General features: G+C 40.2%; 1 protein-coding gene across 7 annotated transcripts in view; it reads right to left on the bottom strand.

Moving 5' to 3' along the window:
- The window catches only part of CLEC1A (C-type lectin domain family 1 member A), a 27132-nt gene extending 15747 nt beyond the window's left edge, over positions 1-11385 (bottom strand). For 4 of the 7 annotated variants that reach the window (XR_005794584.1, XR_005794583.1, XR_005794585.1 and 1 more), the window contains exon 1: positions 11082-11384. Coding sequence is in view for 3 of the 7 variants with exons in the window: in XM_040488956.1 (XP_040344890.1) it covers positions 11082-11196 (115 nt within the window). In the remaining 4 variants the exon portion in view is untranslated. Of the gene's footprint in view, positions 1-11081 lie in introns of all 7 variants that reach the window. The other 3 variants (XR_005794586.1, XM_040488958.1, XM_040488957.1) reach the window with 1 other exon arrangement.
- Between the last annotated feature and the right edge of the window lie 12087 nt (positions 11386-23472).

Below are 23472 nucleotides of genomic sequence, written 5' to 3'. Positions count from 1 at the left end.
CAAATTGCGTATGACTAATGGCAAGTGATCATTTTACTGTTTGCTTTTGGGGATTTCTTTGTTGAAAGCCGCTTTCCTGTAAGGATTGTGTTCGTTCACTTCATTTGTATCTCCGTCAAAATGGACCGTCAAGAAACGTGATCATCAGGGGCTCAAGGATGGATCTAAGCTATCTCAATTTAGAACAGTTAAATAATAAATGCTGCACCCCCACAGTCGTGCTTTGTGGTGATCGCAGAGGAGCTACTGAGTCGACAGGGAACCCGTCACCTGCTGAGGCTAGCTCTGGATCGGAATGACCTGTGTGGTATCCTACAAGGAAGTCGCTGCCCCCACCCCCGAACGTGTGGCATCTAGCATGGTGATTAAAATGAACAAAGAGGGGCGCCTGGGTGGCGCAGTCGGTTAAGCGTCCAGACTTCAGCCAGGTCACGATCTCTCGGTCCGGGAGTTCGAGCCCCGCCTCAGGCTCTGGGCTGATGGCTCGGAGCCTGGAGCCTGTTTCCGATTCTGTGTCTCCCTCTCTCTCTGCCCCTCGCCCGTTCATGCTCTGTCTCTCTCTGTCCCAAAAATAAAGAAACGTTAAGAAAAAAATAATAAAAAATTTAAAAAACTAAAAAATTAAAAATTAAAAAAATTAAATTGGATTATATTATTTCCCCACCTAAAAGCTTCCAATAGCTTTTTTGCACTTAAAATAAAATTCTACAAGAGTCTTGTTCTTCCGGACCCTACCTAGTTCTTTCATTCTTTTCTGAACTACTCTCCCCTCATTCAAAGATTCTACACACAGTGGCCTCTGTTTAACCTTGAAACAAACTTGTCCTTTGTGTTAACCTGTGTTAGTTCTGCCTCTGCTCCTGCATAATTAATTGGCAGGCTACTCCCTGCTCCTCAACTTTCCATTTAAATGATGCACCCTTGGAAGAGGTCCAGGAGCTCATTTCTTTTTTAAGTTTAGGTATTTATTTTGAGAGAGACGGAGGGTAAGCAGGGGAGGGGCAGAGAGAGAGAGATAATCCCAAGCAGGCTCTGCAAGGTCAGCACAGAGCCTGAGGGGGGGCTTACACTCCCCAACAGGGAGATCATGACCTAAGCCAAAATCAAGAGTCAGAAGCTTAGTCGATTGAGCCACCCAGGCACCCTAAACATTGTTGATTTTTAAAAATCTATTGCGTTTTCAGCCATATTTCTGACAGCAGAAGGTGGACTCAGCTAAATTCATCTTCTAGCCATACTGGTTTCTATTCACTGACTTGTGTGAGATTCTGAATCACGAACAGATATTGGAGAGATGTGCTTTCTTCCCCATTTCCTTTGATTAACTGGCCTATGTGATTTGGCCTAAATTTTCCTGGAAATTGTTGGACTGTCAAGGCATTGACTTAAGAGTATCTCAAATCAACAGAACATAAAAGAACGAGATCAGAAGCCAGAATATAGCTGATGCTCAACATCCTCTCCAAACCCTAAGTCTTTTTAAAGTTCCTTATGGCCAAAAAAAACCTTAAATAGGTGGATATTTCTGGATTCCAGAGGTACTAGCCCATATGTGCACCCACCACCATGATGGCTTTATTTTTCTCTATATATCTTAATACTATCAAATATATTACATATCTTACTCGTTTCTGTCGGTTTATATCTGTCTTACCCCAATAGAAAGTAAGCTCCTTTTGGAAGAAGATTATTGTCTATTTAGTCACTAGAAAAACATCAGTTCTAGCACCTAGAACATCAGGTGAAATCAGCTCAATTAATGTGGAAGGAAGGAAGGAAGGAAGGAAGGAAGGAAGGAAGGAAGGTGCAGATTATATATAAATATCTGTCATATACCTATCTACTCCTGCTGAAACCTATTTATATTAATACACTCTGAAAGGCATAAACTATTTCTTAAATGCTGTTCCTTTTTTTATGACTAATATTTCCCTGGTCCAAATGATAAATAATAAGAAGGTAAACAGAAAGAAAAACTATAGAAATCAACCAAACTATCCCTTAAGAAACCTGCTCTTCCCTGTATAATATCGGGGCCCAAGAGAGGCGTTGATCTTCTACTGAAAGGATAAAAAAGAAGAATCTTAAACCTTTACTGTAAAGCGAGGGCATGGACTTAACAAATTAGAATATTATTTAATAATAATTATATCCATGTAAAAAATAAATACATCATCTTTCCTAAGATTGTCTCTAGGACAGAAGACAAAAGCAGGAGTCTATATCTTTTGCTAAGGAACCAAGTTATAAAAATTCCCTTCTAAAGAATCCTCTTTGCCTGGTCATTTGGAAATTTTTCTACTCTGACTCTCCTCTCTCTCCCTCCTTTTCTCCCTGCCTCCCTCTCTCAGCACTCACAATCTCTTCCTGTTTATCTCAAGACTCAGAAAAACACAACCCTCGGGAGTTTCTACAGGAGGTTTGCTCATTTCCCAGGAAACCGGGCTTCCATAATGGAAAGCCCTTGGAGTTGAAAGTTTCACTTCTTTTTTTCTTCTTTCTTTCTTTCTTTTTTTTTTTTTTTTGATGTTATATTTCCCTCTATTTTTCTAAGTTTAATATCCCTGAGTTTTATTCCAAGTGTCTTGATCATAAAATGAGGTCTGTCTCTAGGGGTCACCTCCACCCTGAAATAAGAAAAAACAAACAAAAAAAAAAAACTGCCTGGGAGGTGCTTCAGTTTGGCTTGGCTTTATCGTGGTTCTATTTTTTGGAAGAGGACCCCTGTGCTGTCCCCTGAGGCATGTTTAGAAAAAGGTGTGGACAGGGCAAGGAATGGTATAAACATCCTTAGGAATAATGAGATATATAGAGAAAAAAAAAAAAAAACCCTTTCCTGAATCTTTTTACTAGAACTATATTATAAAAGGCTACAGTGCTGAGGTCAAGTTTGGAAGGCAAATTCCTTTGTAATTATAAGAAACGTTGTAGATGGAGAGACTTGGCATCCTTGACCGGTTAGTTACTCTTTCTTCATCAGGCGTCAGAAAGGGGGAGTTTCCCTTGAAAGAAAGGCTCCATTCCCAGGGCCTATAAGAAATGACACCTGTATTACCAGATGTAGTTTTTTAGTATGCCTCTGAAAGAGAAGCCATACTAAAAGCTGGAAAAGACACAGAGAATCTAAATAATTTGCACAAAGCCACATGGCAAACTAGGGCCAGAGACAGGATCACATTATCATGCTTAACAGCACACTTTGTAGACTTCTCCTTTACCAGGACTCGCAGACATAATGGAGGCGAATTAGACCGGTGGCAAGGTGGATCATCTTTCAGAAATTACTTTTAACGTTTTTTAACCGTGAGATATTGCCGCTTAGATATCTGACTTTCAAATTTCCAATGTTGTCTTTTTAGCAACTTCTTTTTGTTTCCTTACTCCTCCCATAGGGCACAGAATAAATCTCCTCTGGGAGAATATTTGAGGGGCCGTGAGTTGAGAATATTTTCCAGTGTTCATGAAAACGCAGATTTTCATTATCTTACGATTTTATTTCAAATCCTATTCAATATTTTCATTCTCTCTAAAAGTAAATGGATGTTATTCTTCCTATCATTTCAAAATAATAGGCATCTAAAAATGTATAACCTATTTGCAGAATATCATTGAGTTTTTAACTCACTGCAATTAGAAAGTCGATTACACATATGTTTTTGAGTAAAATTTAGGTGAGTCAATTTTATATTTTAATTAAGAAGTTTCACTTATGAAACGCAATTCAAAAATAACATCGCTACTCATAAAGATTGCTAACACTCCTTGAGTTACTAAGATAAATGCCTTATGCATTATCTCGTATCTTACAACCCCCTGTGAGTAGATACTCCTCATGATCCCCATTTTACAGGCAGGACACTGAGTCCTAGAGGGGCGAGTCACCTTACCCAAGGACACAGAGCTTTTGATAATGACAACTACTGAGTGTATTATGTGGTCATATTTCATTTGACTCATCCAAAAACTACCCAAGAGGGCACTATTTTTAACCTTCCTTTGGATTTTTAAAAACTGCAGTATCTAGGAGTTGCTTAATTTGCTTAAGTTTGCACAGCTAGTAAGTGAAGGAGCAAATGAAATTTGGCTGAAATTTTAAAATCATTTTCCTAGCCTCCCAACAGATCCCACATCAATATCTGTCCTTATATGGCAGTTCCGTATGGAATTATGGAAAGACTCTGGTGTTTTACCGCTTACTACTTTTCATTTCTTTATTGTGAAACACCTCAGAAATAGCCACCTTAAATCATACCTTCCCCACTCTGCCACCAAACGCAAGTTTAAGTTCTTCCTAAAGGAAAAACAAGTCTTCTTGGTATAAAAGACCCTGCGTAGCAGGATCCCATCCAACGTTTTAGCTTCATCTGCCAAAGGTCCCTCCTCATATGCCCCTTTTCTTTGAAGACTAGGTCTCAGCCCATTAATCTACCTTCTCATTGCGTTTGACTCTGCGGGTGATTCCCCCAATGATCTTATCCTGATCTAAATTCCCATCCAAAAGTAATACTTGATCTTTTCCTTCTGAGTTCTTGCCTTTCTTAATTTTACCCACTAATACACTGCCCCAGGCTAGCTTTTACCTATCTGCTTCTGTCCCTGCCCACGTCTTCCTCACTACTAGTGCCCATCTTGCTCTGCCAAGAGCAAACGTCACCTCGTTCAAGGATATTCACATGAGTAAACACAGTCAGGAACTTGTTCATCCCTATCTGCTCTTGTGGCCTTCTACACATCCTCAATAGCGTTTCCTGCCATTTTCTTGTAATTGATTCCCATTACTCCTTCCACTTCCCCAAGCACCTAAAAATCGGCTCTCCTCATCAATGTACGGAAAACAAACGGTTGCCAGACGGGTGGCAGGTGACAGGGTGGACAAAATGAGTGAAAGAGAGTGGGAGGTACAGGCGTCTAGTTGTGGAATGACTAAGTCAAGGAACGGAAGGGACAGCATGGGAAACACAGTCAGTGCGATTGCAATAGCATCGTGTGCGATGGATGGCAGCTACACTTGTGGGGAGCAGAGCGTGAACTTGTCAAATCACAAAGTTGCACAGCTGAAACCGATGAAACATTTTGGGTCGACGATACTTGGCTTAAATAATAATAATAATAATAGCCTTCCATGCCTACCATCTTGCTTGATGTTAAATAGGTATGCCTTAAAGATTTGTTGGATCAGTGAGATGTGATTTATGCCATGGCATGTAAGTGACACTTTAGTTGAGGAAGGGAAGCTAAAAAGCTAGAAAAATTTGAGAATATTGTAATGAACGTAAGCAGCGGTAAAGTAGAACATAAATGTATCATTAAAGTGTTTTTATGTTTTTTTCTTAAACCCTAATATGTCTTCAGGTTCTTCTGATAGGTTTATAGTCTTCTGTTGGAACGTTGGCCTATCAGAGGAAGCATGATGAAAACACACAGGAGGGAAAATGCTGGGATTCTTCTTCTAGGGATGGAATACATTTATGCAAATAAAATGCCTCACTGGACTCTTAAAAATAATAATAATAATAATAATAGTAAATAATTTTCAAATGCACTTGCGCAAACTCATAATACCTCAGATCTGACACTTGATCTTTCCTCTTTACAGCTAACTCCTCAAAAAGAAAGAAATATTTAAAAAGGAAATGACAACTTGTTTATTTTCCTATTTAACTAGGTTCCTTCCAAAGTCCTGGTATTAAAAATTACCAATAATCTATTTTTCTTCTTATTGCTAAAACACTAAATTGTTTTTAGCCTTCCTTTTGCTTGCATTTTCTGCAATACTTATTATTTAAAAATTTTTTTTTCATGTTCATTTATTTCTGAGACAGAGAGAGAGAGACAGAAAGAGCACGAGTGGGGGAGGGGCAGAGAGAGGGGGGTACACAGAATCCGAAGCAGGCTCCAGGCTCCGAGCCATCAGCACAGAGCCCCACGCGGGGCTCGAACTCACAAACCATGAGGTCATGACCTGAGCCAAAGTTGGTCGCTCAACCGACTGAGCCACCCAGGCGCCCTATTATTTATTATTTTTAAAATTCACCATGGACTTTTCCATTTCTCTTGAAGTTGTTGTTTTTTGGCTTCCTTAATGTCTCTCTCTCTCCTGGTCCACCTCTGCCACTGTTTACCATTCATTATCAGTAGCTTTTATTGGAACGTCTCATCCATCCTGCCCCTGATTCTCTCCTCGGAATTCTATTCCTTCGGGTTTTTTTGTCTTTTCATTTTCCATTCTCCTTCTCAGTGACCTTGCTCATCCTCAGAAAGTTTAATTCTAACCAAGATGTCAACAATTCTCACATACATATGTAGCTCAAAATCCTTACTTGCAACCCACTTGCAACACATCCAAGTGTCTGGGCAACTCCAACTGCCCGGAGTTTCTACCCCAATTGTTGGCAACACCATCTACAGAACATTGGTGGAACCTAATCAACCTGTGCTCTTTCTTTCCTTGTCTTTCCACTTGTAACCAGTCACCAACTCTTTAAACTCTATCTCCTCAGCGTCTGATTCCCCCTTCTCATTCTCACACTACTTCAGTTTAGGTTCTTCCAATCTCACACTTAGCTAATGCTAACTACCTAGGTATTAGCTCGTGCAGTTTCGTACTCCTGCAATGCATCTACCTCCTTGCAGCCTAGATGGTTTTCTAAAAACACAAAACTGATTACGTTAGTCCCTGTTTAAATCCTTCTGTGAGCTTATTGTACTGAATTGGAATGACAATACCTCAATATGACATAATAGGCCCTTTTAACCTTTCCATACTAGCTCTTGTCAGCTTCCCCTCTCTCCAACTCTACCCGTCAGCCAGAACGCAGTGCTTACAGATCTCTGAAAACACAAAGTTACTTATGCCCTCCGTGGCTTTTCTGTCATGTGTCTGTCTGCCTATCATGCCCCTAACCCCTTAAACCCTCCCAGCTTTGTTTTCATATGATGTGGAACTTCCTTCCTTCCTTCCTTCCTTCCTTCCTTCCTTCCTTCCTTCCTTCTTTCTTTCTTCTTTCTTTCCTTCTTTCTTTCCTCAAGTTAGTTAACATACAGCTCAGTCTTGGCTTCAGAAACTGAACCCAGTGATTCATCTCTCATATATGACACCCAGTGCTCATCCCAACAAGTGCCCTCCTTAATGCCCATCACCCATTTAGCCCATCCTCCCACCTGTCTCTCCTCCAGCACTCCTCAGTTTGTTCTCTGTGTTTAAAGAGTGTCTCATGGTGTGCCTCCCTCTCTCTTTTTATCTTATTTGTCCTCCCCTTCCCCTATGTTTGTCTGTTGGCTTTCTCACATTCCACATACGAGTGAAATACCTGTGTCTTTCTCTGAGTGATTTATTTTGCCTAATGTAATACCCTTCAGTTCCATCCATGTCGTTGCAAATGGCAAGACTTCATTCTTTTTTGTTGCCAAGTAGTATTCCATTCTGTATATAAACCACAGCTTCTTTATCCATTCAACAGTTGATGGACATTTGGGATCTTTTCATAATTTGGCTTTTGGTCGATAGCCGATATCAACAAATTGGTTGATAGTGGTTGATAGAGTTGCTATAAATATTGAGGTGCATGTTCTCCTTCAAGTCAGCATTATTGCATCCTTCACAATTGCATCAAAGACCATAAAATACCTAGGAATAAACCTAACCAAAGAGGTAAAAGATCTGTATACTGAAAACTATAGAAAGCTTATGATAGAAATTGAAGAAGACACAAAACGTTAAGTTTCCTCATAAACAGGGATCATATTATATTTGCTATTACTTTGCAATATCGTATTTGGCATACCTTGCAATATGCCTGGCATGATGTAACCTTGAACATAAGTTTTTAGAAAGAAGGTATGAGGACATTGTCTTTCACTTTTACTTTTTATCTTCTGAATTGTTTAGCATTTTTGAAGATGAACATAGCTTTTATACTGAAAAAATGAAAATCGAGGAAATAAACAAGTGGACATAATTTATTTTTATTGATTTTAGAGAAAAAAAATTAATTTTCCAGTCATAAGAATTTAAATCTTCTGCATTGCCAAAATATTCCCGGAGTGAGTTTTGCTCTGGTATTTTTCCCCTCCTCCTCCTCCTCCTTCGCCTCCTCCTCCTTCTCCTTTTTTTAATGTTTGTTTATTTTTGAGAGAAAGAGAAACAGAGCATGAGCTGGGGAGGGGCAGAGAGAGGGAGTCACAGAATCCAAAGCAGGCTCCAGGCTCTGAGCTGTCAGCACAGAGCCCAACGCAGGTTCGAAGTCACAAGCCGCGAGATCATGACCTGAGCCGAAGTCGGATGTTTAACCAACTGAGCCACCCACATGCCCTTCCTTTGCTCTGTTATTTTTAAGAGTAAAATTACATCAGATCATTTTCCTAAGAAATAATTAAACTTCAACAGTGACATCCCTTTAAATATTTGCATCAGCACAAGGTAAAAACGAAGTATCATACACGAAGGGCAAGATAACTATTTTCAGAGGTTTGCCTTCAAGACACTTCTTTGTAACCTTTACTCCTACTGTTTCAGTTTCCCCTGCTAAGGGAAAGGTTGCCAGATGTTTCACTAAGTGTTTTATCCTGCCCCACCTACCTCTCCACCCCCTAGCTCGGCAGAACTTATTTGTACACCCTGTTCCTGATTATGCTGATCACTAATCTTTGTGAGTTCCTGGCTCTAGTTAAAGATCAAAACTGAAGTTATACACAAGCCACTTCAAACCACAGCCGTGAAAGCTGATTCTTCACAGGATTTGTTGGAGGAAAACATATCGGATCGTGCGGCTCATAATCGGTGGCTACAGAAACTGACATCCCAAAGTTGTCGCTTTGCTTCACATCAAGGAGGCTAGAAGTCCCCAGTATCTTCTTACAAGTTAGTAGATAGTGTAGTAGAAAGAAAACAATAAGATACAGTCACATTAGTGAGTCTCAGGTGGTGATCATTCAATGAACAGAAACTGAGTGGAAAGGTTTAATAGAGGAAAGGAAGAAAACCTCAAAGTTATTTGATAAAGGAGAAGTGGAAGGGAACGGTGAAAAAGTATGTGTCCAGATTTATAGAAGTGAAGAAAACCTGAGTGTGGCCAAACGAGAAGGACATACTACGATCCCGTCACTGATTAAGAATCTCTCTGGGGCGCCTGGGTGGCGCAGTCGGTTAAGCGTCCGACTTCAACCAGGTCACGATCTCACGGACCGTGAGTTCGAGCCCCGCGTCGGGCTCTGGGCTGATGGCTCGGAGCCTGGAGCCTGTTTCCGATTCTGTGTCTCCCTCTCTCTCTGCCCCTCGCCCGTTCATGCTCTGTCTCTCTCTGTCCCAAAAATAAATAAACGTTGAAAAAAAAAATTAAAAAAAAATAATAATAATAAAAAAGAATCTCTCTGATGCAGGGCCGCCTGGATGGCTCAGTCGGTTAAGCTTCCGACTTCGGCTCAGGTCATGATCTCGCCGTCCATGAGTTCGAGCCCCGCGTGGGGCTCTGTGCTGACAGCTCAGAGCCTGAAGCCTGTTTCAGATTCTGTGCCTCCCTCTCTCTCTGACCCTCCCCGTTCATGCTCTGTTTTTCTCTTTCTTCAAAAAAAAAAAAAAAAAAAAAAAAGAATCTCTCTGATGCAGACTAACACAAAAATGTTAAACAGAACACTTAGGAATTCTCAAGGAATGGCATACTGAAAAGAAACACACAGGTATGTCTGTGGTATGCCAAGGACTTTACATAACTTCTCAACCTTAAACCCCAGCCACTCTATAAAATAGAAGTTTCATATACACAAGTGCTTAAAATATTTTGAGGCACACAACGCTCACTGTATACGTGTTTACTGTCGCTAACATTTTATAAATGAAGGAATTGAAGCCCCAGAATACTTAAGTAACTTGTCCAATACCCCAGTCTGTAAGCAGCACAGCTGATATTGGAACCTGGCTCTGGGGCACCCGGGTGGCTCCGTCAGTTAAGCGTCCCACTTCGGCCCAGGTCATGATTCTGCCGCTTTGTGGGTTTGAGCCCCACATCGGGCTCTGTGTTGACAGCTCGGAGCCTGGAGTCTGCTTCAGATTCTGTATCTCTCTCTCTCTCTCTCTCTCTCTCTCTCTCTCTGCCTTTCCCCTGCTTGCACTCTGTCCCTCTGTCTCCTATAAATAAATATTAAAACAAAAAACAAAAAAAGAACCTGTTTCTGTGTTACGCTGTGAGGTCTTTCCACTAGAACTCAAGTCACATTTCGCCTTACATTGACTGAGTTGCCCAGGATAGAAAATCCTTCTCTCTGTATATGAATTCTATGGACTGAAAAAAAATATTTTTATTGCTATGTCAGAAAGTGAGTTATTGGAAATAGAAGCATACGGTAGAAACTTAACTAAGGTAGAAATGTAACTAAGATTAAATATTTTTATAATTCACTTCAGCCATCTCAGTAATATTCTGGTAGTAAGTAGAACAAAAGGGAACGGAATGGGATGTTATTGTATCTGAGGCCGCTATTTAGATCATCGAATCACCGAATTAAGCTAAGGGGACCTTAGAAAGCATTTACTTTAATCCCACCTCATCTCACAGATGATAAAAACGAACACCTGATGTTGACATGACTCTCCAGAGGCCTCACAACTTCAAGATGCAGAATTATGACAAAATACCCAGGTTGCTGTGTCTGCTGGGAAAACTCCTTCTAAAGCCACGAGTCCCAAACCAGCGAATTCCCAGATCGGATCGCAGATGGTAAATAGAACAGCATTGGATTTGGCCTTCATGGGAAGCCGGGAAAGAGAAGGAGTGCTACTTTAATTCTACATACAATCTCACCTTTGTATACTTATACCTACTTGGTAAACACAATACACCCTTAACTGCAAACCACTGTGCTCACGATAGAATCTTAGAAACATAAACATCTTTGTTCGTACTGAGCTTAGTTTTTCAGACGTTCATATACGAGGCACGCAGGTTGTGGAAAGTGCACAGTGACAGGTAATTATCAATCATGGAAACGCTTTCTCTTTCCCTCATGTGGCGCATTCCCCAGAGAGAGAGCTCATCCCATGCATCGCCCAAGGGTCTTGCCAATTTGCACTCCGGGAGGCAGAATACCTTTGCGTCCAGCCTCTGGCTGCTGGCTTGGAGACGAGGCTCGAGAATGCACACTCACGACGGTGTCCCCATCGTCATCCAGCATGTCCCTTGTGCTGCTGTACTTGGCCTGCATCTGGATTCCTGCCGGGATGAGGCTGGGCCGCAGTTTGATTGCACCCAAGCCGCGTGGCTTCTGCGAGCACCACAGGAACTACTGCACTGAAAGTCATTCCTGATGTTCTTCTATCCCAGCGAGTAGCAGGGGAAGCCTCTGGCTCCAGTTCCTGCCTGGAGAGGCCCAGCCCCTCTCCTGGGAACTTGTACGCGGAATGCCAAATTGCTCAGGCAGAGGGGAAATAGCATGTGTTTTTCATTTGGGCGGTCTCCGTCTGAACAATTTTCGAAGGGTTGCACTTCTCGGATCCCTTTTGTTCATTTATTTATAATTCCTGTGTAAGTACAGTGCAAAAAAAAGGGAGGGGGGCAAGACCTTATAATCACACACAGATTCTTTCAGGCTCTGCAGAGTAATAATCGGCCGAAGAGATACGTATCACCTGTTTCTTATCTACCATACACTCACTGAGTCACTTAGATGAAGGTTAACCTCTGTGCCTTTATGAAAAGAGAACAGACCACAGGGCCTCCCTCTTCCGCGAGGGCATATTGTGTAGTATGAAATGTCATATACGTGGGATGTCAGCACGGAAACTATTTCGAGAACATCTCATTGATTGTGCTTTTCCATTTTACAGAAAAAGGAGATTGAAGTCCAGTGAGCTGAAGGAAGTGGTTGTTGTAAAGTCACATAGCTAGTTAGGGACAGTATTAGCTTTACAAGTGTTCCCCTATTGGACTTCTCCAGAAACAAAGGAACTGGCAGGTGCCATTTCCCTCCCCCGCCCCTCAACATAAACAGCAACCACCTGCAGGAACCAATGCCGTGCTGATTCACTACCTAACTTGCTAATACACCCCCCCCCCCCCCCCCCCCCCATCTTCCCATGCTGCTTCAGAAGATCTGCCCTTTCCAATTACGCTTGCCTCAGTCTTGGCACTGCAGGTCCCCTCCCCCCAGAAGACCAGTGCAAACCTTGCCAATGCCCAGTCCTCCGCCCCACAGGTTTTGCAGGGTCCCGGGCCAGTTTTGGCAGTCAGAGTGGTGGCAGTGGGTCCCACAGAGGGCTGGCAGGCACCTTATTGAAACTGTGTGCCCTGCCCATACGTGCTTTGCAGATCTAGCTTTGTAAAGGTGGTGGTGGTGGCAGGTCTCATTTTGCAAGCAGACCAGCATGCGCCTTACTAAAACTGTGGATCCTACCCTGGCCAGTCCCATGTCTGTGGCAGTGGCATGCCTGTTCCAAAAAACTCTTGGGCATAGCCCATTCAAATTGGGGCCCCGAGGCTGGCAGTGTGCAAGCAGCCCCAATAGGGGCCAGCATCACTCCAAAGTGACTCCTGCCCTGGGATGAGAGGAAGATAAACACACATGCCAGTTAGAGGGCTGCCCCAGCAGTGGGCTGGGGGCACACTGCGGGTTAGATTGTAGGCCCCACTCACCAAAGAAAACTTCTTGGGGGGGCGCCTGGGTGGCGCAGTCGGTTAAGCGTCCGACTTCAGCCAGGTCACAATCTTGCGGTCCGTGAGTTCGAGCCCCGCGTCAGGCTCTGGGCTGATGGCTCGGAGACTGGAGCCTGTTTCTGATTCTGTGTCTCCCTCTCTCTCTGCCCCTCCCCCGTTCATGCTCTGTCTCTCTCTGTTCCAAAAATAAATAAACGTTGAAAAAAAAAATTAAAAAAAAAAAAAAAGAAAACTTCTTAGGGGACACTACAGGGAAAGTGCCCTGCAATTTGCTGCTACTGCATCTCTGGCAAATGCCTGGTCAGACTCAGCTCGAACCCAAGGTGGCCCCAGACTGGTCCACTAACACCACAGAGACAAAACACTGCCCCAAACATGGAAAGAAAAACCACTGCAGATGACTGGACTGAAAGAAAAGCAGTCAAGACTCAACAGCAAAGCCCACACAGCACACATAGGAGATACCCCTGAAGCACCAGGTTCAAGAGAAGGAGATGTAGCTGGCTTCCCGAACACACAGAAACAGACAGAGAGAATTAGACAAAGTGAGGAGACAGGAATATGTCCAAAATGAAAGAACAGGACAAAACTACAACAAGAGATCTAAGCAAAATGGATGTAAGTAATATGCCTTAGAGAGAATTTAAGTAATAATCATAACTTCACCCACAGGACTTGAGAAAAATGTGGAGGGTATCAGTGAGCCCCTTAAAGAGTTTAAAAATAACATATCAGAGATGAAGAGCATAATAAATGAAACTAAAAATAAACTCGATGGAATAAATAGCAGCCTGGAGGAAGCAGAAGAACTAATTAGAGACCTGGAGGACAGAATAATGCAGAGCGGTTGAGTTAAGCAGGTGAGAGAGGAAGGAAAACACGCAAAATGAGAATAGACTTAGGGAACTCAGCAACTCCATCAAGTGTAATAACATTTCCATTGTAGGGATCCCAGAAGAAGAAGAGAGAGAAGGTTTTACAGAAAATTTATTTGTAAAAATAACAGCTGAAAACTTCCCTAATCTGGGGAAGGAAACAGATTGATATCTGTTGCAGGAGGCAACAGATCTGTTGCAGGAGGCAGAGACCCCATCAAAACCAACCCAAGGTGGTCCACACCAAGATACATATATACATACATAGTAATTAAAACGGCAAAGAGTAGTGAAAAAGAATTTTAGGAGCAGAAAAAGGGGAAGCCTATGAGGCCATCAGAGGATTTTTCATCAGAAACTTTGCAGACCAGAAAGGAGTGGCATGATATAGTCAAAGTGCTGAAAGAAAAAAATCGGCAGCCAAGAATACTCTATCCGGCAAGGATATTATGCAGTATATAAGGAGAGATAAAGAGTTTCCCACACAAACAAAGGCTAAAGGAGTTCATGATCACTAAGCCTACCCTACAGGAAATGTTAAAGCAGAGTCTTTGAATAGAAAGGAAAGGCCATAAGTAACAGTTAGAAAATAGGAAGCACAGACAGTAAAAAGAAGTATATCTGTAAAATGCAGCCAAGGGAGTCACAAAATAAAGATATAAAGTATGACACTATATACCTAAAACGTGGGGAGGAAAGGAGTAATGAATGGGTTCAAACTTAAGTGACCATCAACTTAACATAGACTGCCATATACAGAAGATGTTATATACAAGCCTAATGATAAGCACAAATAAAAAACCAGTAATAGATAAGCAAAAAATAAAGAGAAAGGAATCTGAGTATACCACTAAAGAAAATGAGCAAACTGTGTGAGAAGAGAGCAAAAGGATAAAGAATCAGAGAGCTACAAAAATAATCACAAAACAAGTAACAAAACGGCAATAAATATATACGTATCAAGAATTAATGGGGCACCTGGGTGGCTCAGTTTGTTAAGCATCCGACTTCAGCTTAGGTCATCATCTCCTGGTTCATGAGTTTGAACCCCGCATTGGGCTCTGTGCTGACAGCTCAGAGCCTGGAGCCTGCTTTGGATTCTATGTCTCCCTCTGTCTGTGCCACTCCCCTGCTCGCACCCTGTCTATCAAAAATAAATAAGCATTTAAAAATTAAAAAAAAAAAAAGAATTACGTTGAATGTAAATGGGCCAAACATTCCAATCAAGAGACATAGAGTGATAGAATAGATTAAAAAAAAAAAAAGGACCCATCTATATGCTGCCTACGAGACACTCATTTCAGACCTAAAGACAACATGCAGATTGAAAGTGAGAGGATGGGGGAATATTTACCATGGTAGTGTATCATGGAAGAAAGCCAAGGTAGCAATATTTATATCAGACAAAATAGACTTTAAAACAGAGGCTTTAACAAGAAACAAAGAAGGACACTATGTGATTGTTAAAGGGACAATCCAACAGGAAGACATAACAATTGTAAATAGTTTTGCATACAAAAGGGGAGCACCCAAAGACATAAAATGGCTAATAATCAGGACTCCTGGGGGACTCAGTTAAGAATCTGACTCTTGATTTCCACTCAGATCATGAGACGAAGTCCCGTGTCAGGCTCCACACTGGGTGTGGAACTTGCTTGAGATTCTCTCTCCCTCTTTTTCTGCTCCTCTCCCACTCATGTTCTCTCTCTCTCTCTCTCTCAAAAAAAAAAAATACAACTTAATAAATATTAATAATGCTAAATAAATAAATAAATAAAACAGTTAACAAGCAGAACTAATCGATAGCAATACAATAATTGTAGGGGATTTTAAGACCCCCCCCCCCCCACTTACCTTAATAGATCATCTAAACAGAAAATCAACTAGGAAACAGTGGCTCTGAATGGCACACTGGGCCATATGGATTTAACAGATATATGAGAACATTCCATCCTAAAACAACAGAATACACATTCTTGACAAATGCACATAGAGTCTTCTCCAGAATAGATCACATATTAGACAATAACACAAGTCTCAGCAAATTCCAAATGATCAAAGTCATACTATGTATTTCTGACCAGAATGTAATGAAACTAGAAATCAATCAAAGAAAAATATGGAAAAACCACATATACATGGAGGTTAAATAACATACTACTAAACAATGAAGGGGTCAACAGCAAAAAAGGAAATTAAAAATTACATGCAGAGGGGGTGCCTAGGTGGCTTAGTTGGTTAAGTGCCTACTTTGGCTCAGGTCACGATCTCGTGGTTCGTGAGTTCAAGCTCTGTGTCAGGCTCCGTGCTGACAGCTGGGAGCCTAGAGCCTGTTTTAGATTCTGTGTCTCCCTCTCTGTCCCCCTGCTACTCCCTCACTCATGCTCTGTGTGTGTGTCTCTCTCTTTCTCAAAAATACAATAAAATTTAAAAAATAATTACATGGAGCAAAATGAAATGAAAACACAAACAGTCTAAAATCTTTGGGATGCAGCAAAATCTGTCCTAAGAGGAAAGTTTAGAGCAATACAGGCCTACATCAAGAAGCAAGAAAAATCTCAAATAAACAACCTAACACAAACTTATACCTGAAGGAACTAGAGAAAGGAGACTACACAAAACCCAAAACCAGCAGAAAGAAAGAAACAATAAAGATTAGAGCAGAAATGAATGATACAGTAACTAAAAACAAAACAAAACAATAGAACAGATCAATGAAAGCAGGAGCTGATTCTTTGAAAAGATCAATATAATTGATACTCCTCTAGAGAGAGGACTCAAACAAAATCCGAAATCAAAGAAGATGGGGGCACGTGGGTGGCTCAGTTGGTTAAGCCTCCATCTTCAGCTCAGGTCATGATCTCACAGTTCAAGCATTTTGATAGATATAGAAAAACATTTGATAAAGTACAACATCCATTCATGATAAAAACCCTCAACAAAGTAGGTTGAGAGGGAACATACCTCAACCTAATAAAGGCCTTATGTGAAAAAGCCACAACACACATCACACACAATGGTGAAAAAGGGAATTTTTACCCTAAGGTCAGGAACAAAACAAGGATGTTCATGCTCACCACTTTTATTCAACATATTACTGCAAGCCCTAGCCATAGCAATCACACAACAAAAAGAAATAAAAGGCATCCAAATTGGTGAGGAAGAAATAAAACGTTTACTATTTGCACATTATATATATATACATATATATATATATATGTATAGTGCCTAAAACATATATATATATATAGTGCCTAAAACATACATATATATATATATGACCCTAAAGACTCCAGCAAAAATTACTAGAAATGATAAATGAATTCAGTCATTGCAGGATACAAAATCAATGTACAAATATCTGTTGCATCTCTATACACTAAATGAAGTAGCAGAAAGAGAAATTAAGAAAACAATTGCATTTACAATTTCACCAAAAATAATAAAATCCCTAGGAATAAACTTAACCAGAGGTGAAAGACCTGTACTCTGAAAATTATAAAACCCTGATGAAAGAAATAAAACACAATATAACAAATGGAAAGACATTCCATGCTCATGGATTAGAAGAACAAATATCATTAAAGTGTCTATACTACCCAAAGAAATTTATAGATTTAATTCAATTCCTATCAAAATGCCAACAGTTTTTTTCATAGAACTAGAACAAACGTTCCTAAAATTTTTATGGAGCCCAAAAGACTCAATTAGCCAATGCAAACTTGAAAAAGAAGAAAAAACTAGAGGTATCACAATTTTAGACTTCAAGATATATTACAAAGCTATAGAGATCAAAACAATATGGTACTGACACAAAAATAGACACATAGATCAGTGGAACAGAATAGAAAGCTCAGAAAATAACATATAATTATATGGTCAATTAATCTTTGACAAAGGAGGCAAGAAAAAGCAATGGGGAAAAGACAGTTTCTTCAACAAATGGTTTTGGAAAAACTGTACAGCTACATGAAAAAGAACAAACCTGGACCACTTTCTTAAACTTTACAAAAAAAAAATAATCTCAGAATAGTTTAAAGACCTAAATGTGAAACTTGAAACAGTAAAAATCCTAGAAGAGATCATAGGCAGAAATATCTCTGACATTGGCCATAACAATGTTTTTCTAGATATGTCTCTTGAGGCAAAGGAAACAAAAGCAAAATTAAACTACTGGGACTATATCAAATTAAAAGGCTTCTGTCCAGCAAAGGAAACAACCAACAAAACTAAAAGACAGCCTACTGAATGGGAGAAGATATTTGCAAATGACATATCCAACAAAGGGTTAGTATCCAAAATATAGAAAGAAATTATACAACTCAACACCCAAAAACCAATTAAAAAATGGGCAGAAGACATGAAGAGACATTTCTCCAAGGAAAACATACGGATGACCAAGAGACACATGAAAAGATGCTCAACATCATTCATCATTAGGGAAATGCAAATCAAAACCACACTGAGATAACACTTCATACCTGTCAGAATAACTAAAATAAAAAACTCAAGAAACAACAAGTGTGGTTGAGGATGTGGACAAAAAGGAACCCTTGTCCACTGTTGGGTAATGAATTGGTGCAGTCACTGTGAGAGAGTCTGGAGGTTCCTCAAAAAATTAAAAACAGAACTAATCTAGGATCCAGTAATCACACTACTGGGTATTTACGCAAAGAATATGAAAACACTAAATTGAAGGGACATATACACACCTATGTTTTTTGCAGCATTATTTACAAAGCCAAATTATGGAAGCTGTCAAATTTAGAATAAATTTAAATAAATGGAAAACAATATATATATAATATATATATATACACATACACATATATACACATACACACACACACACACACACACAATGGAATATTATTCAAGCATAAAAAAAGAATGAAATCTTGCCATTTACAACAACATGGATGGATCTAGAGGTATAATGCTAAGTGAGATAAGCCAGTCAGAGAAAGGCAAATACCATATGATTTTACTCACATGTGGAATTTAAAAAACACAACAAACGAACAAAGGGGGAAGAAAAAGACAAACCATAAGACTCTTAACTACAGAGAACAGAGGGTTACCAGACAGGAGGGGGGTAGGGGGATGGGTGATAGGTGAAGGGGATTAACAGTAAATTTATCTGATAAGCACTGAGTAATGTATAGAATTGACGAATCACCGTATTGTACACCTGAAATTAATGTAACACTGTATGTTACCACACTGAATTGTTTTAAGCGTTTTTCGGTGGGTAACTAGGTGGCTCAGTCAGTCAAGCATTCAACTCTTGATTTTGGCTCAGGTCATGATCTCAGGGTTTGGATCGAGCCCCATGTGGGCTCTGCCAGTGGAGAACCTGTTTGGGGTTCTCTTTCTCCTTCTCTGCTCCTTCCTTGTTCATGTGCGTGCTCTCTCTCTCTCTCTTTCTCTCCCCAAATAATTAAACATTAAAAGAAGTGTTCTTCTGTTGCCAATTCAATCATCTTTTTTTCTTACAGTATATGAACTCAGTTTAACATTTTATAGCATATTTGGTACACCATGATCATGAACAATCACACATTTAGCTGGAAGTCAGGACTTTTGCAATTATTGCTAACTACATGTGATTTTTTTATGTGACTCCAGGAAGCCGGGTAATAATTTTTGCCTAAATTTCCTAACCTGAGAAGACTGTTTTAGATAATGTCCAAAAATCCTTTCTGAACCAACACAATATAATTATATTATTCTACCAATACTTTTCTATATTTTAGTTGAGATCTTGGCTAAATCAAGCATACTAAATATAAAGAAGTGGAGAAGATGCTTGGGTGGGGTCGGGCAGGCCCTATGAGGGCAGGATTAGGAAACACACATTCTAGATTTATCATGTGTCTCCAACCGTGTATTGTTCATCAAGTTATTCTAGATAAAACGAACGTAAAGACATTTTCTCTTGCATTATGCCTTGTAAAAAGTAGTAAAGCCAAAATTATTTGGTCATTTGCATTGGATTGATGTATTAGAAAATGGTACAGGAGCTAAGGCAGTAAAAAAGTTTGAAGTGAGGGGCATGTGGGTGGCTCAGTAGGTTAAACATCCAACTCTTGATTTTGGCTCAGCTCATGATCTCACAGTTCATGGGATTGAGCCCTGCAGTGGACACTGCTGACAGTGAAGATCCTACTTGGGATTCTCTCTCTCTCTCTCTCTCTCTCTCTCTCCCCCCCCTCCGCCCCTTCCTTGCTCATGCTCTCTCTCTCTCAAAATAAATAAATGGATAAACTTTTTAAATAATTTAATTTAATTTAATTTAATTTAATTTAAATAAAACTTGAAAGGAGAGATAAGTGAAGCACACAGTAGAAAGAAGCAGGAAGATCAAATATTAGAAACTGCAACAGCTGGGGCCTGAAAAAAATAAAGTTAGAAGGTGTTAATAATTATGATTTTCCTGAAATATCAATTCAAACTCTTCTCCATTCACTGATTCAAGTAGATTCTTGATACTTTTCGCCACAAAACCTACATTACCATTTCTCCTACCTGTCCTTGAACATTTACTTTTTTTTCAACAATGACAAAAATATCTTTTGAACACCTACTTTAATTCAGGTGCTAGTCTCAGATTCTAGTTTTGTAAAACAAAACGCTCTGCCCTTTGAAGCCTATGTTCTAGGAGGAAGGCAGAGGATATACAAGAAAGACAGTAAGCAAATAATAGAGCATATTAGACTAGGACAAGACTTATGAAAATATGTTGGAAGGTAAGGGAGATTGAGAATATACAAAAAGGAGGGTTGATAATTTTATTTATTTATTTATTTATTTATTTATTTATTTATTTATTTATATACTTATTTATTTGAGAGAGAGAGAGAGGGAGAGAGAATCCCTAGCAGGCTCTGCCCTGTCAGCACAGAGCCCGATGTGGGGCTCGATCTCACAAACCACGAGATCATGACCTGAGCTGAGATCAAGAGTCAGATGCTTAACCCAACAGAGTCACCCAGGCTCCTGGAGGGTTGGTAATTTTAAATTAGGCAGTTGACGTCAGCCTCATTAAGAAAGTGATATTTGTGCAGAGCCTTGAAAGAAGTGAAAGAGTGCATCCTGCAGATTATCTAGGGTAAGAATCATTCAGGTTAAGGGAACAGAAAGCTCGAAGCATGCCAGTTATTATGAACAAGAGAGAAACCAGTGTCCTAGATGGAATAAATGAAGAGGGGAAAAGTAGATTAGGTCAAAGAAGTAAAGTGGCCCACGGTAATTGTCTCACAGACCATTGAAAAGGTCTTTTCTTTTTTGTTTTGATTTACCTATATTTATTTTTACTCTGAGATACGTGGGAAGTGAGGTGAATTTTAGCAGAGGCTTGACATGATTTGTTTTCAGTTTAGAAGAATCACTCTGCCATGTTGGCAAAAGACCTTAGAAGGGCAAGGGTGGACACTGGGAGATTACTCCGAAAATTACTGCAGTGCCTCAGGCCAGAGAAGATGGTGGTCGTCGAACAGGAAAGTGTTTCCTCTAGTATGATCATTACCCACCTTGAATTTACCCTTTGGAACTAAGTTCAGTTAGCAGCCATCCTCCCTTTTCTGTCTCTTGCAACAGGTTCATGTTTTCTGTTCATTCCAACGTCCGTGTCCACATAAACTGTGGTATAACCATGTATTGATGAGTCAGGTATAGTATGCTTTGGAAAGCCTAGAGCTATCTTACTGTATGCCAAAGTTGTGTCACAGTCACACTTTTATCTTTAAATCACAGCTTATCATTGCCTAACCTGTCTGTTGTAAGTACAGCTGGACATTCAGCACCCAGAATTATTTTTCTTGATGATTATGATTTCCTCAAATCATTCACTCTGTCCTTGGGACTCAGTAGGCTCGGATCAAGCCAAAAGCAAAACTAAAATACAAAAATCTTCAAAATCTCACCTTCTGCCTTAATTTAACTCTTAACCTGAATTAACTTTGCCCTTGCCACATTTCTTTTGGTATGTGTGACAATACACAAGCTTGCCTATTAAAGGGCACGAGGAGGGACGGCTCAGGTCATGATCTCGCGGTTGGTGGGTTCGAACCCCGCGTCGGGCTCTGTGCTGATGGCTCAGAGCCTGGAGCCTGCTTTGGATTCTGTGTCTCCCTCTCTCTCTGCCCCTCCCCTGTTCACACTCTGTCTCTGTCTCAAAAATAAGTATTGAAAAAAAATTAAAAATAAAATAAAATAAAAGGCATGAGGAAATTTCACCAAAAATCTCTAGCGTCTTCTCTTAGATTTTTAAATACTTGAGAACCCAAATTTATTCTTCAGTCTAAAATGACTCTACTACCTTCTCCCCAGTGCCAGAATCATTATCATCTTCCAATGGGGAGAGGGCGTATTGCGATAGTGTTTATTACACACAGCATTTGGAGGCCAGAAGTTTCTTTAACATTTTTGATTACAGTGATTCACATAGCATACAATTACACATTTTAAAGTGAAAAATCCAGTAACTTGGCATGATTTCTGTTCACTTGTTAATAACCACGGGAAGGTTGTAACTCCCTCTCCGTTAATAAAAGGAAGACCCTTTTGGGAGTAAAAATAGCACCAACAGGAAAATGTAAGAGAAAAAAAAAAAGAGACAAATCCTCATATGAGGAAACATGTTCCAATAATACCTTTTTACAGGCATTATTGAGAAGTGCTAAAAACTTCCAAATGTTAATCATCAAAAATTGTACGACACGTTTTGCCTTCCAGAATGTTAACACCACAGCAATGGGATTGTTTTTTTCTATATTCATTACCAGATCCTTTTTGATTGATAGTATTTAAAAAGGAGAAAGCTTTCTTGTAAGAGCAGTTCCCATACAACTTCACATTATACAAAATCTTATTAGTCAGAAATGTGGCAGACGTACTCTCTGAGCTATTTATATGAAAAAATAAATAAATAAGATTGAGTTGCTGCTTTTTCATGCTTTTTTTAAACAATTTTTTTTGTTACATTTTTATTTACTTTTGAGAGAGGAGACAGAGCACAAGTGGGGGAGGAGCAGAAAGAGAAGGAGACACAGAATTCAAAGCAGGCTCCAGGCTCTGAGCTGTCAGCACAGAGCCCAATGTGGGGCTCGAACTCATGAGCTGTGAGATCATGACCTGAGCGGAAGTCCGATGCTTAACCGACTGAGCCACCCACGTGCCCCAGGGACAGGAAAAATTTTTTAAAGGATTTTTTTTTAATGTTTATTTATTTTTGAGAGAGAGAGAGAGAGAGAGAGAGAGAGAGAGACATAGCGCAAGTAGGAGAGGCGCCGATAGAAAGGGAGACACAGGATCCGAAGCAGGCTTTAGGCTCTGAGCTGTCAGCACAAAGCCTGACATGGAGCTTGAACCCACCAACTGTCAGATCATGACCTGAGCTGCAGCTGGGCGCTCAACCGACTGATCCACCCAGGTGCCCCTCATGATGCTTTTGATCATAACCGTGACCATATTGATGAACAAGATGATGGAATAGCTCTGATTGTAGTGAAGACGTTCTTTCTCATTTCTTCATTCAGCTGTTCAGAAATACATTTTGCCTTCCACCTGTGTCTGGTAAACTGCTAGAAGTGGAGGGAAGCATCATGGGAACACACCACATGTACTCCAGGGGCACATTTTAAGGACCAAAAAAAAATGAGTCTGGTCGGCCCAGAAATAAAGAGCCTTTTGAAACACCACGGATATGTGGTTAACTCCAGGTTAATACTAAGTCAATGGTAGAATGGAGCTAGAAGTTCAGCTTGTCCCTACTCCACCTGTAGGGCTCTGTTAACTAGAACGTAAGGCTGGTCTGCCAAAACAGTTGAAAAGTACAGCATCACAGCCTCTCCATACCGTTTCTCAGCTAAGACTGAAGTTGGCTAAGCTCTCTTGATTATTTTTAGCATTTATTCTGACCTCCGGTATCTTTCTTTCCCGTTTTGTTTTTA

The sequence above is a fragment of the Herpailurus yagouaroundi genome, unplaced genomic scaffold (genome assembly GCF_014898765.1).
Source record: "Herpailurus yagouaroundi ecotype Mexico unplaced genomic scaffold, PumYag 166, whole genome shotgun sequence".
Classification (NCBI taxonomy): Eukaryota; Metazoa; Chordata; class Mammalia; order Carnivora; family Felidae; genus Herpailurus; species Herpailurus yagouaroundi.
Note: the sequence above shows the minus strand (reverse complement) of the source record. Positions and strands in the feature narration are given on the sequence as shown.